Genomic DNA, 18,085 nt, shown 5'->3' with positions numbered 1-18,085 from the left:
GTTGTGTGTGACAGGCATAAACGCACTGGCTGCCACACTTAAATAACGAAACATAGTTACACTATTCAAGTTTAAAATAGTGTGTTTCAATTGCAGAGTCAGGCCCAGCACACAGAGAGGCAGATAAAGGCAGAGTTTGAGAAGCTCCACCAGTTCCTACGAGAGGAAGAGGAGGCCAGACTAGCTACTCTAAGGGAGGAAGAGGAGCAGAAGAGTCGGATAATGAAGGAGAAGATAGAAAACATCACAGGATACATCTCCACTCTTACAGACAAAATCACAGCTACAGAGAAGGCCATGGACACTGAAGATACCTCCTTTTTACAGGTAGAAGCTTGATTTATTGAAATTCAATATGCTGGTTTGTGGCTTTTCACAATATTTGGCCGTGTTCTCTTATTCTGCACCAATGCAGCAGTAGCCTACTGTGACAGTGTCAAACTCAGGGTGCAGGTGTTCAAAGAGATTCATCTGCTCATTTAAAAATGTCATTGCATATTTTTTTTTATATTTTTGAATTTTGTGAAAAACTGATGTCACCAGAATGTCAAAAGAAAACATCACCACTGCAGAGTAGGACATGTCCTGTATAATTTACAGAAAGCCTCATTTTCCCCACATAATTGTCTTTCACCATTGTATCTTCTATAATAGCAATGGCACTGTGTACTACATGCAGGTAACTGCTGCAAAGTTCAAGACGGATGAATCTGCCTGTTGACTCTCTAGATTTGCAGTCATTTGATTCAGAGTTGATGAGCAATCTTCCAGCCACATGGTAGCAAAATGAATGGTCAACAAAACCTGCCCAGCATTTTTATACACAACCGTGAGAATGCTGGGATGTTCATTGCTTAATTATCTCAGGAGTCACACCTGTGTGGAAGCTGCTGCTTTCAATATTCTTTGCATCCTTCATTTATTCAAGCGTTTCCTTTATTTTGACAGTTACCTGTACATTACAGTACCTTCATTCGTATTTGCTTACTGTTAAAATTACATCACTTTTATTTGCCTGGCTCTTGTTTTTCACTTATAACATGTCTCCCATAATGGTCTCTACTGAGTATGTTTATACATGTATACATCTTATCACAATTGTGCTGTTATGTGTTTTTCAGAGCTACAAGAACATCAAGGAAAGGTATGTAGACTCTGACCTATTTTCTAGTGTCTGTTTAAGTATCTTCAAACACTAAATCTGGGGTGACATAACTCAGGAGGTAAGAGCGGTTGTCTGGCAGTCGGAGGATTGCCAGTTTGATCCCCACCCTGGGTGTGCCGACGTGTCCTTGAGCAAGACACCTAACCCCCAATTCCTCCCAACGAGCTGATTGGTACCTTTCATGGCAGCCTTTCACCGTTGATGTGTGAGTGTGTGTGTGTGAATGGGTGAATGAGAGACATCAATTGTAAAGCGCTTTGGATAAAAGCGATATATAAATGCAGTCCATTTACCATTTAAATCTTGAGTGATTCCTGCTTGTCATTACAGAGCCCAGTGCACACTGCAGGACCCAGAGCTGCTCTCAGGGGCACTGCTTGATGTGGCCAAACACCTGGGCAACCTGAAGTTCAGAGTCTGGGAGAAGATGCTGGAGATGGTGCAGTACAGTGAGTATCTGGGGCAGATGGTGAAATCATGTGTTTATGATTGATGCTAAAGATAAGAATTACAGAGTCACCCAGTCTCAGTTCCCTCCAAGTTTAGCAAGATCCCGTGGGCCACACTGTACTGCTCACAATTTGAAATCAGAACCCAGGCAAACACAGAATCAACATTATATATAAGACTTTATTAATTATATGTTTTTTAGCCGTGTGGATTGTGTGCATTGAATTTTAAAATGTGTTCGTTCATTTATTCATTTTTATAATGCAAATATAGGTTTCATATTTAAAGTATGGATCATAATAACTGCTGTATATATGAATCCATAATTATTATATAGGCCTACAATTCCCTGTGTATGTGACATAATCTGAATAAAGTGTTTGAATTGTTTCTCTTTTCTCAGCCTTTTAAATATCTTTCTTCTTGATATTTCAGCTCCTGTGGTGCTGGACCCCAATACTGTGCGTGCCACTCTCTCTCTCTCTGATGATCTGACCACTGTGAGACACACAGGTACAAAGCAGAAATGTCCTGACAACCCAGAGAGGTTTAACTCCTGTGTGAGTGTGCTGGGACATGAGGGGTTTACCTCAGGGAAACACAGCTGGGAGGTGAAGGTTGGGAATAAACTTGAGTGGGATATAGGAGTGGTGAATGAGTCCATCAGCAGGAAGGGAAGGATAACATACAGCCCAGAGAGTGGATTCTGGGTCTTACTGCTGAGGAATGGTGATGAATACTGGGCATCTGGAGCTGCTAACCTCACACTGAAGAGGAAACCCCAGAGCATCAGAGTGCAGCTGGACTATGACAGGGGGGAGATGTCCTTCTTCAACTCCAGTGACATGTCAGTCATCTACACTTTTACAGACACATTTACTGAGAGAGTGTTTCCATACTTCTCTCCATATTTGAAAGGAGATAAGAATGACAGACCCCTGCAAATATGCACAATGACAGTTTCTATAAAAGTGACGTCAAACCAGTGACGGTATTTGTTTTAAAAAAATAGATGGTGTACTTTTAAGGAATGTTTGTTGTTTCTAATCTGCTTCAGCATACCTTACCTGGTTGCTGACTTGGGTACTCTGGAGTTGACTTGCTGGAGATGTGAATTGACCAAAGGGAGCTGGTTGATGGCCTACCAAAACCAAATGGAAGGCAGGCACACACAGAGCAATAACAGTGGCCATTTGGTGAATGTAATCAGCCTCAGTATGCATGAATACTGATTTGTGACAGACCAGAGGAAGTGCAAAGGTGGATGTTTTAGTAGTCAGTCAGAAGAGAGCAGACATGCATACAGAGGTAACAGTTACCATTTGGTTTCCTGCAACCTCATTTCTAGATTTTGTTCTGGAAAAGGGGTACAAAGCTGGTGCTTGAACAACACTGTATTGTAACTTACCTGCGTTGCTTTTACCTTGTTCTTTCATGCTGTAGAGGATACTCTTTTTGCTTGTTAATATAAATTGGTATTGATCTAAACTTTTGAACTGCAAATATTACTTCATACGTAAAGGGTACTGTAGAGGAAATTCATTTAATAATAATGATGAATTAATTTAGTATGTTTTGGGTTTTGCTTTGATCTGAATCACAAGACAAAACATTTCATGTAATGTTTATACATAAATCAAATGTGCTTTTTATCAGTTTTTATTCGTTTTCCATTGTAATTGAAAAAAAATAAATTGGTGTACAATCAGTCTTGGTAACATAAAAACAGATAAATAAAAAACATTAAAATAAACTTTAAAAAAAATTACAGATGCACTCTTCTGGTTAAATCAAATTATTTTATATATGATCGATTTCATTCTTTGCTATATGGGTTTATATTGCAGTGTACAAGCTTGAAATGCATCATGAGATCTTGTTAGTTTTATACTATCAGTCTCCTGTGCTCTTTCCTGGTTTTAGTTTGCAGATGTAATGAATAATCCGTTCAGCTGTTCATGTTTTGGGTTTTGTTTTTATCTAGATCATAGGACTAAACATTTCATATAATGTATATACATAAAGCAGATGTGCTGTTTTTATCAGATTTTATTCATTTTTCCATTGCATTTGAAAAAACAAGTTGGTGTACAATCAGTCCTGATATTATAAAAAACACATGTAAAATAAAATTTAAAAACAAATTTAACAAAAAAATGCAGATGCACTCTTCTGGCTAAATCAAATATCTGATTGATTTAATTCCTGGGTGGATAAGGCAGTGTACAAGCTTGAAATGTTTGCGTATCATGAGCTCTAGTCAGATTGATTGCATCAGTCTCCTGTGCTCTTTCCTGGTTTTAGTTTGCAGATGTAGTGAATAATCAGTTCAGCCAGTCAGCTCCACGCTGTAGGATTTACACCTGAGCCTTCAGTAGCCTCACCTGCACACCTGCCATTGGTCTCTCATTCCCTTTCATTGACTGACAATTATTACATGACAGATACTGTTTTAGAATAGCCAACCGTACTTACATAAATGCTTTACACAGTTTAACTGATTTTACACAATGATTTTTTTTACAAGGCAATACCAATAAAAATATGTATTAAAACACAACCCCATATTTCTCCCAATAATTTCAGAATTGTGCATTATTCTACTGCTGTGGTACACTGAAACATGAATAAAATGAATGTAGTTTTACAAATAAATATTAGTAAAAATACAATACAACCTTATTAATTAACCCTCTAAAACCTCATATCTCCAATGTCCCTCATGATGGTCATAACCCCATTCCAGAATATTTGATAATAATATTAATCAATGGTCAATTATGATTAATTGACATATTCATCAGCAGGGCAAGCCACACTGTAAAAAAATTGTTTCACTATTTTTTTTTTTTTTAGTTTTGAGCATAATTTAGATTATTAAATTTTGTTGTGAAGTTATGCCAGTGAACATTTATTTGTTCATAAAAACTACATTTTATTATAAAAGCTTAATTAATTTCTTTACGGTTTTCTAATAATTAAATTAAAGTTTTGTTAATAAAACAACTCATATTGTTTTCATGTTAGTTTGCATAACAATCAAAAAATGTAAAATAGTTAAGCTTGAGTGCCTTGAAATGTTGAGTGTTTTAAATTTTTTGACACTGCGTAATCTAAAAGAAAACAAATGTATAACAGTCACAAAATAATCGGGTGAAAAATATGTTGGCAGTTTTGCCCAGAAATTTGTTCAGTTGTTTTATATTTTATGGGAAACCAATGTTTCACTTATTTTGTCTATCCCTGTATGTTTTAGTACTGACAAAGAGGCAAGTCAACAGTCATTGCTTTCATTTTTTTATATAATGGAATTTTTTTATGATGTTGCAAAACTAATAATAAAAGTACTATTTCAAGAACACTACTTCAGGATTACAGTTTTGTTGCAGGGTACCAATGTGTTGCCTCACAGCAAGAAGTTACTGTGTTCAAATCACGGCTGCATGTCTGCCAATCCTACGCATGTGGAGATGGGTTCCAGGCCCAAACAACCCCAACTGGGAGTCAGCAGTATATGGGAAAGAGGGATGGAAGGAATTTAGCCATGCCTGGTTTTTTTTTTTTACCCTACTAACACCTTTATCTTTTACATTGACACAGTGTAAAATTATTAGTTTTATAAACTTGGTCATTTGTTTTTGTATTTGAATAAAATACAATACATAATAAATATAATAATAAAATATAGTTAACAAAACTGGAAATATTCTGTCAGCCGAATAACACAATATGAGTAAATGCATAATATTTTTGTGCCATCATAAAAACTTTGTGGATTACAAATTCTAAAAAGAATTTGTAATCCACTCAATTTTATAAATAATAATCCACAGAACCGTGAACCTTGAAAGTTGAGGAAACTTAAAACTGCTATTGTAATCAGTTCCTAAAATTTTTTTTTTTTTCATAGTGCCTATAACTGTGGCTTCCATTAGACCCCACACACAGTATATCCTCCCCCTCCCTCTCAGCACACTAATAGTGTAGCGGTTGGCACAAACTCCCTTGACCCGAGTGACCCAGGTTGATACTGGATTTGTTGCTCACTGTAATCGTAAATGTAGGATTTTTTTTTTCGAACTGTTAAATGATAAATGATAGATTGTCTTGATAAACGGCAGCATTTATGAAAATAGGCAATTCGTCTGAATGAGCTAATATATTTAATCATGGTTTAATCCTTTCAAAATGTAAAGCCTGGCAACTGATTCCCATATACACTGCGTTTTCCAAGAAAGCGCCACACTGTAAAAAAGTAAAAAGAAACAATGGTATTTTTAAATGGTATATTAAATGGTATTTAATGGCTGTTAAATAGCGGCATCTAGTGGCACGGTGGGAGACTGAGAAGTGATAATGAAACTTACAGCTTTAACCTGTGGTTGGTTTATACCTCATCTGCTTCCTGATCAATGCCTGTCCATACTACCAAACAGAGTAACCATTGGGACTGTAATTATGCAATTACTGACTCCAGGCTGATAGCATGCAGCTTAGATTGACTGCTACCTTTAGTGGAACTGGCTTGTGAAGGACTCCGCAAAGTTTAGTAGGCTGTTCAGTAAAATCTAACAACCCTGCTGTCCCTATAGTGTGTACAGTCCACCAGCACTAAAATAGCTGCGTTCCAGTCTGTTCATATAGACTCTGGACTTTTTAAAGAAATCTCCATTGATATGTAGCTGATTTCTATTTGGAATAAATGTTTCTTATTGTACAAATTTCTTGGTTGCAGACCTACTATGTCCACAACCATAGAAAATAAAATAACACAAGCCAGTGCATTGTTGAATTACCCTCAAAAAGTAAATCACAGGACCCTGTGATTTCAGTACCACCTACAACAGCTACACTTTCCTGGAGGAGAGTGAAAGATGACCACTGCATTTTATCCAACAGATGGCGCCAGTCTACCACTTTTGCATCATGAATTTTCTTTCATAACCGCAGCTCCAGCCATTTGTTGTTAATTCATTTGCTTAACACGTCATTCATTCCAGTGACCATGAAAAAGATTTTCAAAAATAACATCTTTTGATATCTGTGGTTAATTAAAAAAAAAAAAGTAGAATAACTGCAATTATTTCAGTCTGCGTTCATCTGCATTTTTAAAACATCCACACTCATGAAGCTTCTCTTAAATAGGAGAGGAAATTCTTTATTAGGAATAACCCCTTGAGATGTACCATCTCGTTTTCAAGGGGGTCCTAATATTAAATATTAAAGATAATATTACAAGCATAAATAAGGTTTCAGTCATTGTATAGCCCATTTTATGAATGTACTTTTTTCCAGTGACCATAAAAAAGACTTTCAAAAATAACACCTTTTGATATCTGTGGTAATTTTTTTTTTTCAAATTGAATAAGTGCAATTATTTCAGTCTGCCTTTGTCTGCATTTTTAAAAAACATCCAGACTCATGAATTTCCTCTTAAAGATAATATTGCATGCATAAATAAGGTTTCAGTCATTGTATAGACCGTTTTATGAATGTACTTGATGATATAACTTCATTTGCCATATGACTGCATGAGGTTTTCCTCACTACAGACAAGGGTCATGGGCGGGTAGCAGATATTTCTTGCCGTGTTTCTTGATTCAAATGGTGACAGAGAAGATGGGGAGAGACACATACACTGATCGTTTTCCCTCTTTCTTTCTTTGCTCTTTCTTCACGCGCACACACACACACACACACACACACACAAATATATGTAGAAACTGAATGCATAAGCATGGACATGTACACCCAGATACACCTGTACACTCACATGGGTACACATACAGACACATACACACATGTAAGTATGCACAAGCATGTGACCAAGTACAGATGCATGCATGAAAACTATGCCATACATGCACACATACACAAGCATGCTCATGAACATGCATATTTGCATGCGCAGTAAATACACACACACACACACACACACACACACACACTCAGACACCACTGTGCATTCTATTAGTTAACGGGGTCTTCCTGCGACTCCCCTTTTGTGCCTCTTGTGGGCTGCTGTATTTAAGTTTGTGCCTTTGTTTGTATGCATGTATGTGTACACATTTGTGTGGGCTCTGGCAAACATTCCCATGTAAATTTAATTATGTGATACAAGTCATTTCAAAAGGGTTGCATGATGTTTCAGTAAACAAAGAAAGTGAATGACTGCAGCACACTGCAATTGAAAGGTCACCTGCTCTGTCCTGCAGTTTGAGCAATATGGAATATTGGGACACTCAGTGTTCTAATTGCAGCATTCTGGAGTTCTGCTGCCTAGTGATGGTTCTGTTTGTTTGGTCAGACTGGTACTGTTTAGTATGAATGCATGTTCTCCCCTCCCACCCTACTGGCTGCTGTACTTTTGTTTGTAACACACTGATCAGTTTTTGCTGTTCAATAAACTGTTTCAGTAGAAGTATGTAATGGATTGATAAAGGGCAAACATCACCATTGTGCCCCAGGCTTAATGCTACATTCATAAGAGCCGTTGAGTTCTCATCTCTGTGGTCTTCAGACGGTGGTGATCCACAGCACAGATGATGGAAATCTGCTCGTTTTAGTTTCTGCACCTCCCACAGTTTGAGCTCCTGCCTTTCTTTCATTGAATCAATTCTGTTTGACTGTTTGCTGTGCTCTGATGAGAGTCATCTGGATGGACATGTTTTGATTAGGAGAGGGCTCTGGTCATGATCTGAACAACTAGCCATGATACACTGAGCCTGGGCAAAAAACCAATAAACAGCCCAAAACACACACACACACACACACACATGCACACACGCACACAAGCACACGCACACACACACGCATGCGCGCACGCACGCACACACACCCCCATTTTGTCCTCAGTTAAACATGCCCTATCCTGAATTTTAGTAACCATGAAAACCCAAGAAAAGTAATTTTTTTAACATGCAATTTGATGACTTCCTGGAGTGAACATACCAGTACAAAAAGTTTTACGTATTTCTATAAAATTAGTTCACGATCAAGGAGTGAAGATTATCATAAAATGTCTTATTAACCTTGCAGTCATGAAATATTAAGTCATAGTCAAAGTCAAAAGTCACACATCTATTATAGCAAAATAATTAATTATTATGGTGTGTGTTTTGTAGTCAAAAAAATAAGTGAAAAATGGTTAAATACAGTCTCTAGGCTGTAAAGAAGGAAAGGAGTTATTCACTGATTTATTGTTGAGCAACAGGGTATTTCTACACGTGAAATATTGATTTAGGGTTTAAAATTCAATGAAGAGACTTTTTTCCAGGGAGTCTGATGGAGGTGGATCATTTTTGACCGGCATGGGAGGAATTTTGACCCTGTTGACATGCAGTGCATGGGTAATATGAAGACAACATAAGGGTAAATGAGTGATGTGCATGTCTAATTATGAATTAAAATAAGATTGTGTTGTCATTGTACTGTCATTGTTCAATTCCAGAATTATTTCCATCAACTACTCATGAGTTAAAAAGCAATGTTCTTGTGCAGGCTATAATAACAGTTATTTATCACATCACCATGGATAATGGCTTGCATCATTACAGGAAGCTATTGCTTCAGGACAGCACTCGTATGCACTGTACATTATATTCATTCAGCAGATGCTCTTATCTACAGTGAATTACAATAAAAGAGAACATAAGCACATCCATTAGAGTTATGTGAGTAACTGTGTTCCTGTAATCTTGTTCCTGTGATCTGTTGTTCTGTAGGTTTTCATTTCAACCCTATTTTACCATACCTGATTCTACTAATCAGCAGCTCAATGAGATCTCTAGTTGTTCAATGAGGTGTACTGTGTTAGGGCTGGAGTGAAAACCTACAGGATGATAGATCTCCAGGAACAGGGTTGGGCAGCCCTACTATAATTGTGCCTAAAAATGTCCCCAAACCTTACAGCTTAAAGTTTAAAGCTTAGGGTTATGTTCCAGCTTAAAGCAGGAACATAAACCTAATTAGAGCTCTATATTATGCCCTGAACGGTGCTCAACTGGTAGGGAATGAAAAAGAGAGTCAACCATTTGACAGCATTTACTGGGTGCCTGTGTAAATCCTCACTCCCCAAATACATGGGCGTGCACTTGCAGTTGACCATGCTAAATAGAGAAGAAGTTTTCCCAATCAATGAATGAAAATAATTTGCTAAGGGCTTCAGAATATTAAACACATGGGCTGCTGTCTCCCAGAGCCACAGTCAATGAGCATAGTCCAGAGACTTGCTACATTTTGTAGAGCCTTATTAGAAAGCCAGTATCACCAATAATCATATTGATCATGAGTGAAAGGCACACTGTAGAATAATATATATTTACAGGAGGATTCAATAATAATAAAAAACTAATAAAAAAATACATATGAAAACCTTTTCCTTAACGGTCGCGGTGAAGACGGCCGTGCATTCACACTCAGTGTTCCCCCCTCAGGCAGTGCTGCAGGATTTTTTGGAAGAGCGTGCATTCACCTCAGTGTTCCCTCAGGCAGTGCTGCAGATTTGGGAGGACGGCGTGCGCGTGAGACGGTTGTGAGCGACGTGCATTCACACTCAGTGTTCCCCCCTCAGGCAGTGCTGCAGGATTTTTGGAGATGGCGGCGTGACGGTGAGGACGGTGTTGGTGAAGACGGCTCCTTTCGGGCTGCTGTGGACGATGACCCACTACCTGTACCTGCAGGCTCTGCGCAAGCTCAGCACCACGGATGCCTCCGCCCTCTTCTGCTGCAACAAGGCCTTCGTCTTCCTGCTGTCCTGGATCCTGCTCCGGGAGCGCTTCATGGGCGTCAGGGTGAGCGGGGGTCACGCAGCTAGCTCAGCGTGGGGAGGAAGGGGAGGGTAATCTGCAGGACAGGAGCATGGGGGGTCCTGGGGAGAAAACTCCAAGCTGCAAGATACAGTACCAGGGTTGTGTTGCTTTGGAGACACCGCAGCCCTCCAGTGTTGAGTTACCTTGGAGACACTGCAGCCCTCTTCTATCAGGGTTGAGTTACCTTGGAGACACCGCAGCCCTCCAGTATCAGGGTTGAGTTAACTTGGAGACACTGCAGCCCTCCAATACCAGGGTTGAGTTACCTTGGAGACACTGCAGTCCTCCAGTACCAGTGTTGAGTAGCTGTAATTTTGCACCACTAATGTCTCCTTTTGCCATGCAGATCGTGGCTGCCATCTTGGCCATCGCGGGCATCGTGATGATGACGTATGCAGACGGGTTCCACAGCCGCTCAGTAATCGCCATCTCATTCGTGGTGGCGTCGGCGTCCACGTCAGCCATGTACAAGGTGAGAGAGAGAAGAAGACTGGCACCGCGAGCCAAGGCCATACTGGGCCACATTTTATACCAAATGCCATCACAATGAATAACCAGCGACCCAAACTGTTTGAGTGATCACACACTGCGTTGCATCAGGTTCTGTTTAAGATGGTCCTGGGCAGTGCCAAATTTGGCGAGGCTGCGCTGTTCCTCACTGTCCTCGGTGGTGCCAATTTCATCTTGGTCAGCCCGGTCCCGCTGGTGCTCTACTTCACGGGTGTGGAGCACTTCAGCTCCCCCAGTGACATCCCCTGGGGCTGCCTCTGCGGTGTGGCCGGTCTCCTGCTGGGTGAGGAAGAGGTTGAGGCCTTCAACAAGGCGACATGGATGACTGTGCCATGATCAACAACGCGATCTGTGTTGTTATCAACGATGTGATCTGTACCATTACCAACACTGAGATCTGTACCATTACCAACACTGAGATCTGTACCATTACCAACACTGAGATCTGTACCATTACCAACTCTGAGATCTGTGTCATTACCAACACTGAGGTCTGTACCATTAACAGCACTGAGATCTGTGTCATTACCAACACTGAGATCTGTGTCATTACCAACACTGAGATCTGTGTATTCCAGCACTGATCTGAAAAAGATCTGTGGATTACCACACTGAGATCTGTACCATACCAACCTGAGATCTTGAATTACACACTGAGATGTCCATTACCAACACTGATCGTACCATTCTGATTGTACATACAACACAGAGCATCCAGACTGGCGTCATTACCAACTGTCTTTTGCATGGTCTCTTGATCATTACCAACACTGAGATCTCTAATGAACTACTGAAGTTATGTGAGCCAAAAGTGAACATTAGCGATACCCATTTCAGTGCTTTAGAAACAAAACCAGACCTCCATCTTCCAGTGCTTTAGTGCTTACAGTCCTTTTTATATAAACGGTTGAAGATGCTAGTTTTTGTGATGTCTCTACAGTACACAGCTGGTTCAATCTTGTTTCCTCCCTCTCAAGCTTTCAACCTGCTGCTGAATTTTGGCGTTGCAATAACGTACCTGACGTTCATCTCCCTGGGCGTCGTGCTCAGCGTTCCTGTCAACGCCTGTAAGTCGCCCGTCTTTTAACCACTTTTGTAGAACACTTAACATCCCCATTGATGACGTGAATAAGCTTTTTCTTTTAGATCACGAGCACAGTTACATTCGCTCCTCAGCTACCTTCCCAAGGCCGGGCTGCTCAGTATAAAGAAAGAGTGCGCAGGGTGGCACAGCGGTGCAGTGAGTAGCACTGCTGCCTCACAGCAGGAAGGTACCGAGTTTGAATCTCAACTGCGGGTCTTTCTGTGTGGAGTTTGCACGTTCTTCTTGTGTCCATGTGGGTTTCCGTCGGTACTTTGGTTTCTTACTACAGTCCAAAGACCTGCAGTAGGCTAATTGGAGACACTAAATTGCCCATAGGTATGAATGTGTGAGTCAATGGTGTGTGGGCCCTGCAATGGATTGGCCAGGTTATATGCCTGCCCCTTGCCTACTGCATGCTAGCATAGGCTCCAGCCACCCCACCCCACGTGAGCCTGACAAGGAATAAGCGGTTTAGAAAATGGATGAATGTGTTGGGCAGAGGAAATTGCCCCTTTAGTATAACCAGGTACGACGAGGTATATCCATATAAGAAATAGGATTTATTTCTGCTGAAAGAGTCTGGTACCTACACTCAACAAAATGGAACCCCATCAGGGGTGGTCCCCGCTTTTATGAGCAAAATGTGTTTTAAGCATAACGTACATAATTCTGTCTGATTGGTACATGGTCAACACATAATCATGGACTGCATTCATGAAGTAAGATTTAAGTAAATGATTGGCTGTGTCTTGTCATATAACATGAATACTGAATAAACACACGGTGAACTTTCAGTCTTAAAACTGTTTAGTCTTTATCTATCAGTAGCTTTCAGAGTCCTGGGCAGCATGGCCTCATAGCCAGTTCCTCCCTGGCAGGATGGCAGGGGGAGGATAAGGATGAAGCCCAAACTCACCAGTTAGGAGACAGAGAGAAAGAAAACACACATACAGACACACATACATGTAATATTTCAAACTTCTTGTCGTCCTTGAAAGATTCAGTGCCTGAAGACGGAAGGGCCCTGCTGCAAGGCCTAGGAATTTAGTGTTGACTTCTAGTTATACTAGAGAAAATCTTCCCTTCAGATGGATGGATGGAGTGCTTTAAGTGTTCAATTGTGTGTTTAAGTACTGGACCGAGAACCGTGAATTGCCTTAATATCCAATTCAATGAGAACGTAAATGAGTATTTGAGCACCAGATGAGTGTGGTGTTTTCTTTGCAGTGGTGGACCTGCACTCTTGTGAGATCCAGTTCAACACGGTGCGTCTCATCGCCATCTCGCTCATCTGCCTGGGCTTCCTGCTGCTGCTGCTGCCAGAAGACTGGGACCAGGGCCTGCTCCACGTGGCCGCCAGGCTCCGCAAGAGAGACCCGCCAGCAGAGGGCACCACAGACACCCGTAGACCACCGAGCGCCGTGCACACTTTCGGACTCAGGCCCTGACCCCAGCCTGATCCCGACACGGCCTTCGCCACACCCACGCCCTCCGGCTGCCATATCTGATTTCTGTCTCTGCTGAATCTTTCTGTTACAGAAATTGTTTAACTGTTTAACGGATCAGTCAATTAAACAAGAATGGATACATTTTGTATACCCAGATAAACTCTGTAATATAAATACTTTTATTTTTGTATGCGTAATGGAATATATGATCTGCAGTCTGCTTATTGAAAGGGTGCAGTTTTTTGGCCAAAAATATAGACTTTTTTTATCTTGCTGTAAGTGTCCTAAGTGTTGCTCTTATGTGATCTACAAAAATGTAAAAATACAGCAAAAAGCACTTTTTTTGCCAATTTCTGCAAAAAAACTTAACTATTTTTATTTATTTATTTTTTATTTTATTTTTTGCTTTGTTTTGACATTTTGACAAATGGCTAGGACCAAATGCCAAAGACGAATGTCTACATTGCAGACAGTTTTTTGTCTGTTTAAAAAAAAAAAAGAATGTAACTCATCATCAAGCACTGGTAAACTAAGATCAGAGAGATAATGAGAGAACCTGTACTTATTAGCCTTATCATAGATATTGCATGGACAAAACCTTTACACTTATCTGGGAAGAACTGTAAAATTGTCATTGCATCAGCATGGGCATTTAATTGGAGAAATGGTACCCACAGTGTGAGAACAAACCTCTGCAGTAACATCATTTTCACACTAGGGGGAAAACTAATGCAGGTAAAAGAGTCACTGCCAACCTGCGTTTAAAAATGCTGAATACCTTTGGAATTTTTGCTGATGCTCAACACCTGGATGTCCGTGAGAAAGCAGAAAACAATATTACATGATATAAGACATGAAAAAGGGATTTGCGGGGATATTGTCTGAAACACAAATAGTTCTGGATAATTAAGTAATGTAATGATCTACAAGGATTTTAACACACCGAAACCACGATGTGTCTTGTCAACTGAAGTTGGACTTGAAATGAGCAGGGATGAGGCATCAGAAGGCCCTAGTGAGAGGTGAAGGTCTCCAACACCTAGTCCTCAGTCATGGACACTACCCCTTTCTTTTTGCAATAGAATAATCAACACTGTTCCCCATTGTCAGTCTGAATGGCAGTAAACCAATACAATGTATTCCTGAGGAATTATGATTTTGAGTAATCCTTTGTAAGGAATATTTATTTAACATATAAATGCAAGAGGAGATCATTTAAAAAGGTACATATGAACAGAAGTCGGCTTGAGTTTTGAAACATTTTTTGGAGAGTTTCAATCCATAACTTTACTGAATGATTCAATTTTTAAAATCTTTATATAAAAGTTTCCAATATACATGAAATAGGAAATTCAAAATATACAGAATATCCCTTTTAAAAATGTGATTGTGGTGCAATCCAAAACATAACTTTCAGAGTAACAGCTGCCATAGCTATTGACTCGTATGTATGTACAAGGCAGAAGAAGTGTGCCATATACTTCTGATTCTGTAGTTAAAATATTCATTTTCAGTGAAACTGGACTACCAATGTGATCTTAAAGACATCAACACCACCAAAAAACACAAAGTTTGAATTTTGTCTTATTCAGTGGAAAAGATGCTTTTGAAATGTTTTTTTTTTTTTTTAAGTTTCAGCTTCTGTCATTCCTCACTTTTATTCTGAAGAATATTAAACAAATGTATGCAAATACAATTCATGAGTTATGAACAGAACTCATGTTAATTCAACTTTTTAAATACAAATCCATTTACATGGCAATGGGTAAATATTGGGGGAAATATTCAGTAATTAACCATTACCAGAATCAATACCAAATCAAAAACCCATATATAATATTCTCACAACCTGTCTTACAAGTTGAAATTCAATTTGATTGTTTTGCTTAGTATTACTTTGAGTCAGTAGTTTATCATATTTGGCAGGTCAGAATTACAGCACAACACTCAAAGTTACACAAGCATCCAAATCTATATCCCTGTTCAAAACCATGACAGTAGGATCAATGTGAATAATCCTTTACTATGCAAAACACAGCAAAAGTTTTTGTGGTACTGTTTTTTTCTACCCCTACAGACTATTTGTATTATAATACAAATAGTCTGTAGGTGTAGAATAAAAAAACAACATGCGATTCGGGCATGTTAGCTGTCTCACTAGTGTTCAATAGCATTCATGAAGATGAATGATATTCATTACCAGTGAGCCTCCAACGGAGTAGCTGCAACAGGCATGAATTTTCTTTGTAATAAATATATTTTGTGTGAGTTTGTGATGTTTTGATCGGCTGGTGTAGCTAAATGTCCAATGTGGAGACATATTTTTTGCATGCTTGGAGCATTTGTGACGATGTAATCAGGCAGGAAAAAGAAGAAGAAGGGAAAAAAGCAAAATCCCCTAAGTTTGGGGCTTTATTGTGTGGACGTATAAAGCTGTTTGTGAATTCTGTTTGTTGACATGAGGTCAGAAGATACAGAAATTAGTGATTTTCAGTACTGAGAGTCTGTGGTCATTGTGGTTATTTCTGTAGGTAACCCTGAAAAGTGCCAAACTCTCGGTGCTGTTTAGGTATGGGGAATACCTGCCATCCCAATATACTGTACATATTTAATCGTGTAAAAACGCTATACATGCCTAAATGTCTCAGTTTGAACCCTAGCAGCCCGTGGCTTCAAAATTCCTTTGCAGTTGGGGGTCTTGAATAGACCTGGCTCAAGTCCCCTTTTTCTCCGTAATAAAAAACACCCATTTGTTCTACTAAAATGCTTTATACCACACTGTGGACAAGACAATGGTGAAGAAATACATGTAAAAATCATGTTGTTCAAAATAGTTTTCCTGGTGACAGCCACCAAAAAAATATGTGTACTGGCAGCAGGTTAGCTGGCTGTGGTATACTATCCCAGCTGGGGGTCATTCCTATGTTCCCAGGGTCCTATGTTCCCCAGCTCTACATATGTGCTCTCCCAGGGTCCTATGTTCCCAAGGTCCTATGACCCTGGGAACATAGGACCCTGGGAACATAGATACGCTCCCTTCTAGCTGCTGGGATTTGCAATACAGAAGGCGGTGCATGTCTTCTTTTCATAGTAATGACTAAAAACACCCATTCGTAAAACTAAAATTATTTAAATCATGCTGTAGAAAAGATCTTGGCAAATAAAAACGTACAAATATTGTTGTTCAGTCTAGGTTTAGGTGTTATGTCATGTCAGGAAATCTTTTATAGGGCCTTTCCTTTTATACGCCCTTCTCAACAAAACTTAAACAAATTGAAATTGAACAATCAGGATGATGTCAAGACGGGTTGGCACAATTTGAATAACATTTCATTTCACCTGTACAAAATCGCTTCCGAGGTTATTTTGAATAAGAGAGAGCCTGAATAGAGAGTGCTTTTTTTTTTTTTAGTGCCATTTTGCTTCTGAAATGGCTGAAGAATTTAATATTGTCAGCGCTCTTTTTGAAACAATTTAATACTCTCTCTACTCAGATTTAGCATATTTTCTGTTAAACAACTTGTTAAAGTAAGCTCAGTAAGTAAGCTGCTTTGTTTTTATGTTTGTGTGGGGAACACCAAAGAACATTCGACCTCCCTAACAATGGCTCAGTTGTTAACACTATGCTACGCATTGGGTTGCATCTGAGACCATGCATACTGCAATGTAGCCCAGTTAAGCAAATATCCAGGTTTGAATTCTGTTTTTATAACTGATCTATGAGTATATTTGTAGTCAATGCCTTTGTACAATGTGGAAAGTTGTCTTCTCTGAAGTCTATATGAGTAGTTTTACTAAAGTCATCGAGTTGCCAAAGTCAAAGCCTGACTAGAAAACGCATATTTGGGAAAGTTATGTATTTTAGTGGAATGAATGTGTGGAAAAGTGAATGGATGAAGATACATGGAATTTGGTAAATTCATATATCAAATATTATTTTTGATGTGAACTTAAAGCATCTAAAAACGAAAAGGAAAATGGAAAGGTATGCAAATAAAGACCCGCGGAGGCGAGAGAGAAACCGGCCTAGCTAACTTCTGTCCATCTAATTATTCCCCTGCTCATTCAGGAACAGACATTTCATCTGCCACCAGGCCTCTGGGGCCTGTATCACCATACTAACAGGGGGAGAACCTTTCCCAATAAAGAATGAAAGACATCTGCTAAGGGCTTCTGGACATTAAACTCATGGGGCTGCTGTCTCCCAGAACCACGGTCAATGGCCACAGTCACAAAGGCCAGCTACACTTTGTAGGGCCGTATTAGAAACACAGTATCACCACTAAGCTTACTGTATGAGCGAAAGGCAGTGTCTTTCAGTTATCTAGATTTTTTGTATGTTTCTGAAAAAGGGTTGAATAAAAAACAAATAAAAAGTACATATTGAAACCTTTTCCTTAATCCTTCCCAAATCCAGAACTGCATGTAGGGCTGAAAACTGTGCATCAATGATAATACTATTGCAGCCTTTATGAACGCAATATCTATGTCACCAATGCTCACAACACTTCCATTAATGATCTTGTAGAAAACTGCAATAGTAAAATCAGCATTAATGATGACATTGCACCTGATAAGATGGAAATAACCCCTGGAAATCACAAAGCTCCCTGTAGAA

At 39.5% G+C, this 18,085-nt stretch overlaps 2 protein-coding genes across 2 annotated transcripts; both read left to right on the top strand.

Moving 5' to 3' along the window:
* Nucleotides 1-96: 96 nt before the first annotated feature.
* LOC135246188 (zinc-binding protein A33-like) lies at nt 97-4,172 on the top strand (the record flags this gene model as incomplete). Its single annotated transcript, XM_064319728.1, has 4 exons — nt 97-327; nt 1,122-1,144; nt 1,496-1,614; nt 2,051-4,172. Coding segments are annotated over 4 exons (927 nt in total), but the record flags the coding sequence as incomplete, so codon positions are not given.
* A 5,809-nt stretch (nt 4,173-9,981) lies between these two features.
* LOC135246187 (solute carrier family 35 member F3-like) lies at nt 9,982-13,576 on the top strand. The gene is made up of 6 exons (XM_064319727.1): nt 9,982-10,145; nt 10,188-10,407; nt 10,772-10,897; nt 11,026-11,218; nt 11,913-12,002; nt 13,247-13,576. The coding sequence occupies exons 1-6, from the start codon at nt 9,982-9,984 to the stop codon at nt 13,465-13,467; spliced, it is 1,014 nt and encodes a 337-aa protein (XP_064175797.1). The 3' UTR covers nt 13,468-13,576.
* Nucleotides 13,577-18,085: the final 4,509 nt, after the last annotated feature.

The sequence above is a fragment of the Anguilla rostrata genome, unplaced genomic scaffold, assembly GCF_018555375.3.
Source record: "Anguilla rostrata isolate EN2019 unplaced genomic scaffold, ASM1855537v3 scaf0040, whole genome shotgun sequence".
NCBI lineage: Eukaryota > Metazoa > Chordata > Actinopteri > Anguilliformes > Anguillidae > Anguilla > Anguilla rostrata.
Note: the sequence above shows the minus strand (reverse complement) of the source record. Positions and strands in the feature narration are given on the sequence as shown.

Coding starts and splice junctions, on each gene's coding strand:
- LOC135246187 (XM_064319727.1), top strand. CDS start 9,982: ATGAAAACCTTTTCCTTAACGGTCGCGGTGAAGACGGCCGTGCATTCA. Junction 10,408..10,771: donor AGCGCTTCATGGGCGTCAGG/GTGAGCGGGGGT, acceptor TTTGCCATGCAG/ATCGTGGCTGCCATCTTGGC. Junction 10,898..11,025: donor CCACGTCAGCCATGTACAAG/GTGAGAGAGAGA, acceptor GCGTTGCATCAG/GTTCTGTTTAAGATGGTCCT.